Raw genomic sequence first — 12,640 nt, forward strand, 5'->3', positions numbered from 1 at the left:
TCTAGAAATACTTGTTTCTCAACAGATCTGTTTCCAAGCCATAGAGTGACTGCTGAACTTGGAAAGGGTCTTTATCATACTCATCAGAAAGATATCACAGAAGCCACAGGAAACGACATCTGCTTCTCTCAGAAGTGGCCCTGTGGGACCAGGAAGCTAACCTAGCAAGTTCATACTGTGGACAGAAACCACATTAGCTCTCCATCCCACCTGGTGGGGGGTGGGGTGGGGGTTAAGAGCTTCCACATGGGCAAGACACAGGATGCCCTGTGAGAAGCTAGCTGTACCAGATGGCAGTCTCCTCCCACACAAGCTCCTCTCCTATATCCACTTGTTCAGTGCCTATGTGTTCAGTCAAGGCATTTGATTGCTAGGTATACAGTTGAGGGGGCTGGTGCGGTGGGGAGGAGACAAGGGCTGAAATATGGAGACAATTTCTTGACTAATAAATGCTACAGAGAAAACAAAAGTCATGAATGATGCAGACTGCATATGACAGGATCATCAGGTCTAAGGAGACTATCCTTGGAATGAGCTCTGGCTGGTACAAAGGTGCCAGCACATACAAAAGGAGAAGGGCTGATGGGAAAGCTTCCCAGGTAGACAAAACAGAAAATTCCTAATAGAACTTGTCTGATGTGTTCCAGGTTTGGGCAGCCTTGGTGACTAGAGGGCAGAGTGAGCAAATGATGGGAGAATGACAAGCAAGTCAAAGGTACTCCAAGTAATGATTGCTATTCTCAATTCTAGATAGACACCATGACTGCTGCACAGGGAGGCAAATTGAGGCATAAAGTCCAAGTAGGAAATGGGAACAGCTGTCTAAAGGAAGAGAAAGAGGCCTGGTCCCAAGTGGAGATGTGGAATCTGATCCACATAAGAAGTAAATAAAAGAACCAACAGATGGATCAGATGTTTGAGATGGAGAAAGGCAAAATCAGGGCTACTCAGAGTTCTGGCTTTAACTAATGAGTTTCTATAAGCCACTTATGTTCTAGGAGACAAAAGCATACATAACCCAGGCTGGCTTCCAATTAGCACTCTCCCTGACTCAGTCTCCCCAGTGCTGGGATTACAGTATGCTCCAGCCCACCTTACTCTTCACCATCATATTCTTCCATGCTCTTTTCATCAACACCACTTCAGCTCTCCACAGCTTTTAACACTGGCTACCAGAACAGCAAAATGCAGACTCAAGTGCATCACACACAACACTGTAAGTTATGGCAGGAGCGCCAGCTCCCAGCCTACCAGACCCTGCCGTGCCACCCTCTCCTCCCACCATTCCCTGCCTTAGTCAAGAGCCTGGCTCTGAACCCCTCCACCAGCAGTGCTCACAGAACAACTTTAGCTTCCTCTCACCAGGCTTTTTAAAGCAGGTACTTTCTCTAGCTTGAGTTTGTCACTGTTTAAAATGTTGTGCTAGTTAGCAGTAATTATGTAAATGCAAGCAGCCATTTCTATTTTTAAAAGGGAACCCCATTTAGCATTCTTACATCCTGAGATGTTTAAAATAGCTAGTCCAGTGGTGCCTTCACTTTATTCAAACTGTTTGTGGGTTTAAATACAGGTTCAGCAGAAACCAAAGCAAGCCAAACATTTGCTTTCTATTAAATGTCTAAATCAGAGGATTAAAAAACAAACTATTTTACATTTGACAGTAAGCGGCCATCAGATCAGCACCATGGAAGCATACTGACTGCCAGGCAGTGCTGACATTGGAGAAGGAATCAACTTGGGAAAGGAAGGATGGCTTTCTTTAAACTCCTCAAAAAGTAGGAAAATACATTTGAGCAAATCTTTAAATTATAGTATCTTCCAAAGAACCCACAAAGCCTTTCTTCTTCCCAAACCTAATGCTTTTTAAAGGCAGCTTTTGCCCCTTAATTCCACATGAAATATTCAGTACAGCATAATTAAATTTTATTCCATGCTATTTTTACTGGGTTCACTGAAATAGAGGGTGCTCGCATCTTTAAAACAAACTTCCCCGCAACTCAGCTTGCACAGTGAATGGCTGGCTCTCAAAACTGAACTTAAAATGCAAAACCTACTTTAAAGGCCTCTGCCAGTGCAGGGTAGTCATGGGTATTAAAAAGGCAGGCTCAATCCTATGTCCCACCAACCTTCACATAAGCAATCAACCCAGCTTTGTTTGCCTAATTGTCTTTGCCACAAGGCACCAGGCAGCTCAGATCTTCTTTTCCAACTAGAGTCTCTGTTCACTTTCTGGTCTCTCCATGGTGGGAAAGGAGACGGAATACAAACAAGTACCTTAGAGAAACCTGTGGTTTCAGTATTTGGATAACTGGGTCTTTCACTAGTCAGGGAGTAGGCCTGATGGCTTGGATTTTTTATACAAACTGAAATTTTAGTGTCTCTTCTAGTTAGGATCAGTAGGCCACAGAGTCCAATACAAGAGAAAGGGAAGTGTAAAGTCTCCCTAATGGTGAACAGGAAAGCTCACTATCCAAAGGAAGCCAAGCACTGTTGCCTTTCACCATGGCCTCAGGAGGAAAATAACTCACCGTAATGTAAAACTCCCCCAGGAATGCACATGACAGTAACATCTGCACCCTGATTCTACCAGCCTGAGACTGTCCCTGTTGATGGGATTACAGAGTTCAAAGTCTATCCTCTTCACTCCAGCCAGACTGTTTCATGTCCTGTAATTTCCTAAAAGCGCTACAGCTGAAGAGGGCAAGCAAACCAACAACCAAAATCTGCACAACAAACATCAGAAATTGTAAGGACAGCCTCTGGGAATTGACTCTGGACAGCTCTCCACAACTTCATGGGTGCCAGACTACAAAAGACAACACTCCAGACACATTTTCAGCTTTAATGAGGCTGTTAGGCTTTCAAAGGATCAAAACATCTCAATCCGCTCATTTGTCTTTGTAGAGCCAGCCACCTTTGCTACTGACTAAAAAGAAAAGCAGGCCTTTGTGGTGTATACCTTTAATCCCAGCACTCTGGAAGTAGAGGCAGGTGGATCGCTGAGTTCAAGGCTTGGTCTACATGTCAAATTCCAGCCTCGCCAGAGGTATATAAAACGACACTGTCTCAAAATAAATAAGCAAGCAAGCAAAGCAACAGGGCCAGACATGGTGGCACTCAGGAATTGAAGGCAGGAGGACCAGGAATTAAACTGTCCTCAGTTACACAGCAACTGGAACACTAGCTGGAGCTACATCTCCAAAGAGCACAACAGAAAAGCAACGGCACCTGCCAAACTCACCAAAGTGGTGAATCGAGACTTGACAGCCTGTTATTGTGGAAATCTGTTATTTCCACAACCACCAGTACAGGGGACTCTTCTGAGCTGTGATGTTCTTAGAAATGGACATCAACCAAAAGTAAAGAAGAGCAAGACATGTGGCAACAACATTTACTTTTCATAGGACAGGAATGGGTAGGGCATTATAATTTACCTAAAGTATGGCTGCCTCCATCACACATGCAAACTTTCTTTCTGGAGATGCTCTACTATTTTCATCTGCATCCCAGTGTTTTCGTAAGAAGTTCTCCTAGCTTCTCAAGGACTGGCCCTTATCACATTTCTTTCAAATAGCTCAGTGGCACTTATTAAAAACAAAAACACTTATATGTTACACATCTCTACTGACAAGGTTCATCTCATGCAACCCAGGGATCACAGAGTAGTTACCATAGAAGCAGCCCATTACCCCAGAGACCACCATGGTGCTGATGCAAGCAACACAGCCACCACTGCCCAAAGCACAAATGAGTCTGTGCTGCCTGACCCCTAGTTTCTTCTGAAGACATGGGGTGGTGGGGAATGCTAACTCAATCCTAACAATATCAACTTCATAACAGTTAATGAAGATATAGAATAAGGAAACTACTAGTCATCGAAGAATTATGCATAACCTGTGGTTGACATTTTGTGCAGTCCAATAAACTTATCTGGGGTTAGAGAACAGAACAGCCACTATATTAAACATAGAGATCACGCCTTTAATCCCAGCATTTGAGGGCAGAGATCCGTCTGGATCTTTGTGAATTCAAGGCCACACTGGGAACAGAGCCAGGCGTGGTGGCTTGGGAAGGACACAGACCTTTAATCCCAGGAAGTAACATGGCAGGACACAGAAAGGTATATAAAGTTTGAGGAAACAGGAACTCGAGCTCTTAAGGCGCGAGGACCAGGAACTAGAAGCTTTTAGCAGCAGTGCAGCTGAGATCCATTTGGGTGAGGACTCAGAGGCTTTCAGCCTGAGGAAACAAGATCAGCTGAGTAGTTGGTGAGGCGAGGTTAGCTGTGGCTTGTTTTGTTTCTCTGATCTTCTAGCTTTCACCCCAGTATCTAGCTCTGGGTTTGTTGTTGGTTTTTTATTAATAAAACTGTTTAGCAATTCGTCTTACAATAGCCAGCCTAAGGTCACCAGGAGTCTCTTCAATGTAAAGGGGACAGCAGCCTTTTCAAAGGCATAGCTGCAGGAGCTGTGGGCTGGGGATGCTGAGCTGCTTGTGGAATGATTGGGACCAGGGTCTGTGCTCTGTGGCCCTCAACCAGGTCAACCCTTGATCTTACATCATCTTGTTCATAAAAAAAGGACAAAGCTCTCCCTGCTCATTCCTCAGCATGAAGAAGCCAAGTGACATGTCATGTCACTTTCTTAAACCTAAAGTATGTGAACTGCAAGGAGTTTCCATGTATTTCCATATATGTATTAAAACTAGCAGGAAGACTGTGGATTTAGATGTTCATTAAAAGGAAAGGGTTTGAACCGATTTTACTCTTCTAAAGAAACATTTGGGGATTACTCATTTTGAAAACACGTACATTGCCTTCAATTTAAGTGTATGAGAAGCAGCTATGAGACTTTGAAAATGCAGAGCTGAAACACGACGCCACGGACCACCCTGTCTCTCCTTAGGTTGCACATATCAGTTAACTGTACCAATAGGAAAAATACTTAGGCATTAAGATGCTGGAAAATCGCAGAAAATATTTCTAACATCAAATAGCTGGAGACATGGCATGAGGTCAAAACTGAAGGTGGCTTGGTGACAAGTGCCAGGTCTACAGTGGAACTCAAGGACCAGAGGCAACTATTTAGCAAAGTGCTAAGTGGGCAACTAAACCAAATCTTACCCACGTGAAGCAATATAAAGGGAACACATTTTTAAAAAAACAATGGTATCAAAGGGCTTACCAATTATGTGTAAACTCAGTCCTATCTTTGGAACTCTGCTGTTAAATACAAAGTTAACCCAAAAACAAGAGTTGGGTTTTTTTGTTTTTGTTTTTTTGTTTTGTCTTTTGAGCACCAAAGGCAGGACTTGCTGTTCAGTGAAGAAATATGCCTTTAGCAGCAATCTAGGAAAGTTCATCTGTTTGGCCCTTGAGTTCACCCCTTAGCATCATCCTCCAAGTTGTTCTCTTCCAGGTTTGAGACACAGTCTAACCTCCCTATTTCACTGACAGACCCACACAAGGCAGAACCACTTCCCCAGATCGGTGGCCATGCAGAGCTGAAGACAGATATGGTGTCTGCTCTACCTGATGCTGAAATCCAGAGTAACGGAATCTGGCCAGGGGACCTCAGTGAAAAATACCGGAGGACAAATAAGACCAACTCACCAAGCCTGGGCCAAGCCATGCCTGTAAGTCGCCCAAAGCTAGCAGGAGGCCTTTCCTTAACCCAGTAATTGACAGCAATGTCCCTCTGGAAAGGCAGGGTGAGGATGCATCCTGGGAAATCTGAATGCCAACACCTCAAACATTCATTCCTCATGCAGAGCATCACTCTCAACTTGAGTGAGGCCACTGCTAAGTTAACTCCATGGCCAGGCTTAGTGGTAGGAAACTGGCAGGCACCAAATATAAGATGACAAACTTCAAGTGGGTATAAATCAGCACCTGGGGACTTTCAAAATCAGAAGGAAAAGACTCAACAACTAATCGTAAGGCAGTGCCCCTTTACAGAGCTAGCCCAGGGCTCTTGGGTCAGAGTCCCTCTCTGCCTGATGTCCTCCGTGTACCAGCAGAGGGCACTAGCTCACGGACTCACTCTTCAAAAGCATATGGCATGTCATTTAAACGGCAGGAACACTGAGAGCTAGATTTTGAATAAGTGCTAAGTATGCAATGTTAACAGTGACTTTAAACAATCATCAGAAGTTTCACTGAACCCCACAAAACTTAAAGGTACTCATACATACACACACACACACACACACACACACACACACACACACACACACACAGGATCATCACATGTAAACAGTAAGTCAATCTGATCTTCAGACCGATGAAGACATTTCAAAATGCATGAAGAACTGCTCCTCCATGGCCCATGAGAGCTGTACCCTTGTCAGGCGCTTGCAGCTTCTTCCACATGCAAACAACAGGAGCACCAACCAAGAGAAACGAGTGGGTTTCTTAACTTGAGAAACCATTCTGTGATGAACTAGAAAGGAGATATTGCCCATAACAAAATTATAGTGCACTTTATTAAGCAGGATTAAAACATGATTTTGTTTGTACTTCAACCCTTCAAGAATAAAGAGCATGTAGTTGTATTCACTATGCCCTGGGTCGCTGTTCTAAGCAAATTAAATTATTTAAAATACAACTTACCCCGAGAGGTTCTAAAATTCTATTTTAGTGAAAAGTTCAACCTTGCATTTCTTGACTGCAACCAAGAATTTTCCTTACATCTGTACCCTCTACCAGGATTTATGCACCCACACAATTCTAAGTAGGGGTCTGTGAGCTCTGCCTCATTAACCACTTTCTACAATTACATTCTCGCCTCAAAATGCACACGTCTTACACTTCCACAGGAAGAAAAGGTTACATTCAAAATAACTCAGTGGCTTGTCTAGTGCAAACAGCATCAGACTACCCAAGGCTTTAGTTTCTTGGTTTGCTGTGTGGCACAGAAAGGTCTGGCCTTTGCTTTCCTTAAAAAGAACCGAGTGCAGTTTGAGCAGAGGTACTGGATACTTCCAAAGTGAAATAAAACTCAGGTAAATTGGTTCTTTGTCATAGTTTTAGTTGACTCCTCCTGTGTGTAATAAGTAAAGTTTACAATGAAATGAACAAAATCTGACAGATACTCTACACCTGAAGAAATTTTATTTCTGCAGACTATTCATCACAAGCCAATGCTACAGACAAACTCACCTTGAGAACGGCCCACTTCACAGGAGACTGTCTCCTTGGGTCTTTGTTCAAGAACAAAAACTCAAGGTTGGCAGAAGTAATATCGGGTACTGTGACCTCTGCCAATACACAAAAGGGTAAAGAAGGCTTCTGGGTCAGGACTTCTGCTGTTACTCTCCACATCCGGCCATGCATGCTTAATAACTGCCCCTGGGTGCTCTGGGCGACATGTGAATATCACAGAGCACACAGACTAAGCCAGTTTTGAGATTACTAAGTCCTAAATTCTCATGAGGCAGTTAAGCGTGTGTGGTCCACTGAGGGCCGAAATGCCCAAAGCCTCTTGTTAGCTCCATCCAGCTCCACGTGTCCTAGTCAATGCCTGCTCACTCTAGACAGCATCTGGACTGAACCGAATGCAGTCACACATTGGATCACTAGACACTGAGGAGACAATTCAGGGTATCTACCTCTTTTCTACCTTCTTGTGTGTTGAGTCTCTTCCTGGACTCTCCTCAGCGGTGGTGAGTGATGCTACAACAAGCCAGGGAAGTGACTCATATCCCCTCTGTCTATTGCTACTCAGGCGGCATGGACACCACAACCAAGTGGCTCAGAAATTCATAATCCCACCATCTCGGATGCTCTGGCTTCTTGTATCTTGCTGAACTAGCTGCAAAACAAAACTTCCTATTTATGTTATAATTTTGAAAGGTATACACAAATACATAAAGTACATAAACAGCAAGTCAAAGGAGAAGGCTGAGAAAGGACGCAACACCAGTGACCCACTAGTTCACTGAACAGCATTTATTGATATGCCAGGCCAGGCTGCCCTACGTGCTGGAGACAGAGGAGACAACACAGAGGCCCTGCTCTCATGGAGCTTCCATTCTTTTGGGAGGCAGTAATCAACACAAACAGGTCATTGCTGGGTGAATGGGAAGTTTGCTGGGGGCAAAAGGACACTAGAACCAGGGAGCACACAATGCAGGTTACTCCCCAGAGGTAAGCAGCAGCTGTACTCTTTCAGTCACTCCGGATGAATCTACTGCATTTCTAGTAACATTCAACTCATATAAACTTGGGGTTTAAAATACAATTAATTCACTAATAGAACTGTCTTGAAGCAGATACGGAGCTGGCAGGATGGAAAGCTCTCCCTATGCGCTCTGCCAGCTTCCTCCCAATGTGTCAGCCCTCACGGCTCCAGCTCTGTGGGTCCCTCTTCTTGCTGCGCCCATGAACAAGTGTGTGGTGAGAGCCTGAAATAAACAGGTGTAAAATGGGTCAAGACCGTTGCTTCTATTTCTGTTTTTAACTGAAGAAAATGTGCCCCACTTCCAGAGGCAGAGAGAGAAAACATGTGGATAAAGGACAACTACAATGTATTTTAAACACACTTATGAGTGTGTATTTGTACATGTGTCTACCCTATATAAAACCTATTTCTCTAAGATAATTCAAAATTGGGTCTTGTATAAAATGTCTTTTTGGCAATGTTACAGTATAACTTTTATTAGGCTCTATCTTTGAAAGGCAGAACTGCTTTAAAGAATCAAATTAAAAATTAAAAGTGCAAAGATGATCAAGGTCCAAGCTCAATTAACACTAATTTTACAATAATTTTTTTACTTACTCCGCATATTCAACATACTCCTTCAGTTTTTGTTTTTTTTTTTCTGACATGGCATCCCAGGGGAGCCATTAGGTACAATCAGTTCTCTAATTTGGATTAATGTGTCTAAGTACATATTGATAGAACAGACAATACTTGGAGAGGCTGCCTTGCTGGAGTCTGTCTGTGGCACAAAGCACTGAGAAGGCTGACTCAACTCCAGCACTTCCAACTGGTCACCACAGGCCAGCTTCCCAGGTTGGAAAAATAAGAGTACTTCAAAGGGATGCTGAGGGCTGTAAGTGAAGGACACTTCCTAATCAATGTAAGATCTTAACAAGCTGCTAGTGACTTCCATTGAGGCCCTGAAACTACCACAAAGAACAAAGTTGCAGAAGGGAAGCCTCAGAAGTCTCTACCTCCCTCACTCAGGTGCTGCAGTGGGCAGGAGGAGGGGCAGGCAGGCAGCAGGACCAGTAGGCTTACAAGTCATGCAGGGGAGTGGATGCATATGGAGTGGAAGTTGCCTGACTACTTCCTAGTCCTCAGATTAGCACAATGCAAACAGGACTGTAGTTCAGGGTTTGAGGGGGAGTAAAAGGCCCACAGCACCAGGCTATGCTCAGCACTTCATAGGTCTAGAGTTTGACAGCAATAGGTTACATTGTGAAGAGGATCTGTGGCCTTCTGCAGGTCTGCAGTCCTCATGACCTATTTCCCCAGGTGTTATTGCACTAAATTAGCAATTTGAGATATCAGGATAAATTGAAGATTTCAACATAAATCACATGTCATAAAGTGTGGACATCTCTGGAATCAGACAGCAGCTTCTGACTTGTTTCCATTGCTCTCTGCACCTTTGCTTTCTGCTACCAAAATTTTAAGACCTGCATGAACAAAAACAGCATTTATTCTTCTCTTCTCCAAACAGTTAAGTTTACCCTTTTAACCTGAGCGTACCTTACCCCACCAGCACTTCTCCCACCACCCACCCTGATTCATTCACTCACACCACATGCTAGTGCGAGGATGGACTCTACGCATCGAAATAAGGCCTAGCACCAGCCCCCAGAGAGCTCCTAACTCAATCGTGAAAGAGATTGCGACAATACACTGTGCCAAGGACTCTCATATAGACACGGGTGCCACACCTGTGAGAACAGTGAACTGGAGTCAATTGTACTGAACAAAGCCCAAGAAAAGAGTTTATGAGAAGGGAATCCCAGCTAGAGTCTGAGAGGAGGTGGCTTGAGCTGGTGCACGGAACAGAGGGCAAAACAGAAGTGTTAGAGAGTGTGGGGAGGGGTCAAGGGGCAAGCAAGGTGTAGCTGGGTGGGGGCACAGTGTAATGGGTCAGGGCTGTGGGTTTGGTTTTATGTGTGTATGTGGACTCTGATCAAGACAAGGAATGGGTAGGTGCCTGCCTAAGGAAGACCAAACACTGCTTTGGGTAGGACGATACTTGCTATGTTAGTCAAGCCTTGAGGGCCAGCAGCAAATTTTCAAAATAAATAAATCACAAGTTTAAATGTTATACCTTGGATTTCTTTGGTTTCTTTTCTTTCTTCTTCTTTATTTTATTTTTTTTAAGAACTCTAGTAACCCAGATCTAAATTAAATACAGTGGGCAAGGATCAAACACTCACTTTCCTAGTCTGGACAAACTGACCTTCACTTTCAATGAGACTACAATTCCATGCACAACAATTAAGTAATTGTGATAACACTGTCTTCAAAACCTAAGCCTCTGGTTATCTTCCACGGCCATGCTGTGATTTACAAGTGACATGATAGACAGTCCCTCTTTTGTTGGGACCCATTCAAGTCCACTTCTCGTAAGATTTATCACAAAGCCATGAGTCAGTCTGTAAGCAAAACACCACTTGGTGGTGAAGAAACCCTAAACAAGCTGCAGCGAAGCCAGACATTAATGGCCACCTAATATCTTATTCCAGCTGGCTCTTGGTACCCACGCCCTTCTCCTTAGATGCTCTCATTAGGGTAAGGAGTCGGAGAAAGCTTACATAGGAGTAAGTTTCATTGTTTCTAAAACAAGGTTCTTGAGCTGCACCCCCCACACACACACACCCCTGCTTTTAAATGCAAGAATACATTTAGGGGAAAAACAAAAAAGGAAAAAAAAGTTCTCAGCTGACAAGCCTGGGCTCCGACAGGCTACAGACCAGTTGGAGCCCTCCTTCTCTTTTGATACCAGTTGTTATTAAAAAAACCACACAACACACAGGGCTCAAAATGGGCTCTTTATAAACCCCTGTGCTCAGATGATCTTGACAGGAATTCCTGGTTAATCTTACTATTGTAGAGAAAAAACAAAAGGGGACCCTAAAGTAAACTTAGATTTGATAAGGGCATGGAATCAGGGCACCATGCAGCTTTCTCTTGGGACTCAGACTAAGTTTGCATTAACAGTCTGCATGAAAAGAGAGAATGGCAGAAGTGAGCCGGTGTTCCTCTCTATCCCTACAAACTATCTTACCTTTCCCCAGTCTTTAAGGCTAAAAAATAAGTTTCTAGATTGAACTGAGTTTTATTAATCTTCAAAGATTCAATATGGTCAAAGCCAGCATACGTATCTACAAACACTCATCTGTGCATGTGCAGATATGAACTATATATAGTTAAGCTGCATGGCAAACACTGGCTCGGGCTTTGTCAAGGGGACCAGGGAGGGCAGGAGAGTGTGCACACTGCTGTCTGTATCACACAGAAATGCCCTGAAGCTACTCAAGGTCGGCTTCTGTGGGGATTCAAACACCTTCAAGATTGTTGAGCTAAGTATTACTAACAGAATCTGAAGGATTTGAGGATTACACCAAAATAAAGATCAGCATCTAAAGATACATGGAAATAAAGACAAGAACTGTCTGAAACATTCACAGGGACAACACCTTTATTAGCTACTCCTTGCCTGAATGAAAACAGACAGAGGGCATCAGAATGCTGCCATGTGAGGAAGATCCTACAGAAACGATGGCCTATGCTTCTGGAATTACTGAGAACTCCTGGTCCAACCCTGGGACTTTAGTGAGGAAGAGCAGCCCTCAGATCCAAATGCTCAGACTCACCCCACGGCAGCTTAAAAAGGACCACTAAAACACCTGGCTCTAGAGCCTCTCTTGCCTCACAACCTGGAAGAAGCTAATGGATTCAGCCACCCAGCTAGCTCTTCATGAACCCAGGTTTCTCTGTCCCTTGAAGCTGGACTGCACTTCATGGTCATCTGCAGAGCTTCGCTGACCAGTGTGGTAGCCATGAGCTTCCTGGGCACCTGAAACGTGACCCTACTGGAGTGAGGTGTGCCTGAAGTACACAATACACACCAACTTCAAAGACTGTACCCCAAACAGCACTGTATCCTGACAATCTTTGTGGTACATACTCACAATATACCAGGTGAAAGAGTGCAATCTAGTAAGGCTCACTTCATTCTGACCTTTCAAAACCAGCTCCCTTGCCACTGCTGGCAGACAGTCTGCCCTAGGTCTACGTGGGTACAATCACCCCTCCAGGGTTCCAGCTTCAAGCACTTCCACTCTGGGTACCATCTAACTCCAGCAATCCCAGGTTCCTACTTCTTAATCACTGAACCAAGAATTCCTTTTCAGCTCTCTGCCTGGCACACCTCACATAGTCCATCCCCATGTGAGCTCTTTAGTACACCATTCAGCTCCTTCACTGAACTCACTGACAACAGCCAGTCCTATTCCAGTCCTGGCCTGGCCTGCACGTGGCTCCTGAAAACAGAACTCTAACTTTCTAGCCTCTTACTTTCATCTGAAGCTGCTGGTACTGGAGTTTCCCTCCAGCTCCTGACGAGCCACACAAGCTCCACTACCACCAGTGACTCCCCAGTGGTGTCCTGC

The 12,640-nt window shown here is 44.2% G+C and overlaps 1 protein-coding gene across 4 annotated transcripts in view; it reads right to left on the reverse strand.

Moving 5' to 3' along the window:
• Window positions 1–7,933: 7,933 nt before the first annotated feature.
• The window catches only part of LOC131904342 (calmodulin-binding transcription activator 1-like), a 95,665-nt gene continuing 90,958 nt past the window's right edge, over window positions 7,934–12,640 (reverse strand). For 3 of the 4 annotated variants that reach the window (XR_009377730.1, XR_009377729.1, XM_059255453.1), the window contains one exon: window positions 7,934–9,643. Coding sequence is in view for 1 of the 4 variants with exons in the window: in XM_059255453.1 (XP_059111436.1) it covers window positions 9,626–9,643 (18 nt within the window). In the remaining 3 variants the exon portion in view is untranslated. The remainder of the gene's footprint in view (window positions 9,644–12,640) is intronic. The other variant, XR_009377728.1, reaches the window with a different exon arrangement.

The sequence above is a fragment of the Peromyscus eremicus genome, chromosome 2, assembly GCF_949786415.1.
Source record: "Peromyscus eremicus chromosome 2, PerEre_H2_v1, whole genome shotgun sequence".
NCBI lineage: Eukaryota > Metazoa > Chordata > Mammalia > Rodentia > Cricetidae > Peromyscus > Peromyscus eremicus.